The sequence below is a fragment of the Fukomys damarensis genome, unplaced genomic scaffold (assembly GCF_012274545.1).
Source record: "Fukomys damarensis isolate Sample0158 unplaced genomic scaffold, DMR_v1.0_HiC HiC_scaffold_26, whole genome shotgun sequence".
Classification (NCBI taxonomy): Eukaryota; Metazoa; Chordata; class Mammalia; order Rodentia; family Bathyergidae; genus Fukomys; species Fukomys damarensis.
This window is the reverse complement of record NW_022900938.1, coordinates 9,356,632-9,358,773: the sequence shown is the minus strand read 5'-3', so window position 1 is coordinate 9,358,773 and position 2,142 is coordinate 9,356,632. Positions and strand designations below refer to the sequence as shown.

Sequence of the window (2,142 nt, the reverse complement as noted above, 5' to 3'; positions counted from 1 at the left end):
ATCTCACATGAAAGCACTCAGGCTCATTAAAGAAATTGGTGAGAACTGGAAAAAGCTGTAGATGAGTTTCTTAAAATTCCATCCCAGCATAGCTGAGATCTTTACTCTTTTGGCAATTGCCTGAGATTAAATGGTCAGGACAGGGTGTGCGGGTGAGCCGAAGGAGCAAACAGGCTTTTGTCTCAGTTAATCTCTCACAGCTCCCCATTTAAATTGGACTGAGCTGGGTTCCGTCAAAAATCTCAATGTTACTATTGTCTAGGAAGATAAAGTTTGCAAAGTAAGCCGCACTGAGAATGGGCATCAAGCAATTTCTCAAAATTCTGTAGTGGTTAATGTTACAAGGAGAAATTTAAAAATATGTCCCTTTCATTCTTATATAATAACATAAAGCAGAACATTTGGGTACACACATATGTAAGAGTAAAGTGTGTAACAAATTTACACAGAAGCAGATGCATACAAGTTCCAGATGTGCTATTTTTCTGACTCTGTGGATTGTGTCCTCTATAAGGGAAAAAGCAATATTAATCATTTCTTTTACTGCTAAGGGGATGGGTGATGCTCTCATATTTCAGAAAGGGGCTGGAAAGTGAGGGAAGCCAAACTTTTTCCTATTTAAGGCCAAAGCAAAGGAATCTCAGTGGCTGAGTTTTATGACGGGCCCGGTGCTGAAGGGCAGGGGACAACTGATGGTGCTACTTTAAGCTGCTTTTCTCTTCTCCTTTTTGCACAAAGAGTCTCATGTCTGATATTTAGACATGATGAGCTTTGTGCAAAAGGGGACCTGGCTACTTCTTGCTCTGCTTCACCCCACTGTTATTTTGGCGCAACAGACCCCGGAGGGTGAGTAGGAACTGATTTCAAAAAACTTTATAGGGTTTTCGTTTTTACTTCTCCTTACAAAGAAGCATAAAGGGGAAAATCAGCCTCCTGCAGGATCCTTTCCCCTGTGAGCTCCCAACTAGGAGACATTAAACTCACTGTAAATTTGCCTCGATTTTGTTTAAAAAGAATACTGTCGTGTGTGTATTTAAAAGTTTTCTGCTTGTTTAAGATAAAAGTTTTCTCATACTAACTTGTTTTCATGTTAAAGGCACTGGAAACTTAACTTTTTCTAATGGTTTTCGAGGGCTCCTTCCTGAACTGTTAACATCTTGGAACGCTTTCCTAGGTCTGGAAGTTATTGGTCTCATGTAATAACTGCATGTTCTCCTTTGTATGCTGCTTTCTTTGTAAGGATGAAATGTTGAGCATTGTTTTCCCAACAAGATCACAAATTTAAAAATAGCCTACCGTGCATCATTAGATTCATTATAGATATTTCTATAAAGTGTGAATAGAAATTATCAGGTTTCTTAAATGCATTCAGACTGCTAAAATTGTTCCATCATCTAATGTTTGTTCTGTTTCTATTTCAATCCCTTGTATAGTTGATTAATCCACATTTCTAACAGTTTACGGTTAAGGGTCTAATATTTCCTACATGTTCTGCATCTTAGCTGCATTTCTACTAATGAAGAGAATTTTTAAAATGTTTTCAACAGGAATGTTTTGAATTTTCTGCAAACAAGGTAAAGGTACTAGTTCTGTTTGACTTCAAAAGCTGATTTGCTGTACTTCCTAATAAGTGCATGTATTAGTTTTCATGTTCTAAGTTTAAAAAATTGTTCCACTATGTGTGAAAACATTTTTGTAAATTCGTATTTGCCTCGTAGTCATGAAAATACTGGGCATATAGGAGTATACATTTCATAAAGATAAATATTTAAATGCTAAACATACACATAGCTAGAAGAAATCATTAGGTGACAATTTTATGCATACAATCAAGCATGTTTACACTAAAACCTATAGTTTTTGTAAATATTGTATGAGAATGTTTTTTTTCCTTTTATTTGTAATATCAGGTATCTTTAGTGTCCTCGCAAATAACGTGTGTGAGGTGTGTGTGTGTGTGTGTGTGTGTGTGTGCAAACACAATGACATCTCTTTAGTTAAATTCAGCCCATGGACACAAAAGAAGAGAAACACCCGTATTCCTGTTCTTTAGTTTTCCTTCCCCACCCAACCCTTCCCTCCTTTCTCTCCTGCTCCTGCTTGTGTCTGCGCCTCTTTGGGCACCAAGACCTCCTCTCCCCC

The 2,142-nt window shown here is 37.4% G+C and overlaps 1 protein-coding gene across 2 annotated transcripts in view; it reads left to right on the top strand.

The window, feature by feature from the left end:
• Window positions 1–620: 620 nt before the first annotated feature.
• Window positions 621–2,142, top strand: part of Col3a1 (collagen type III alpha 1 chain) — a 41,986-nt gene continuing 40,464 nt past the window's right edge. For both annotated transcript variants that reach the window (XM_010636825.2, XM_010636824.2), the window contains exon 1: window positions 621–846. In XM_010636825.2, coding sequence (XP_010635127.1) covers window positions 762–846 — 85 coding nt within the window. In that variant the 5' untranslated portion in view covers window positions 621–761. The remainder of the gene's footprint in view (window positions 847–2,142) is intronic.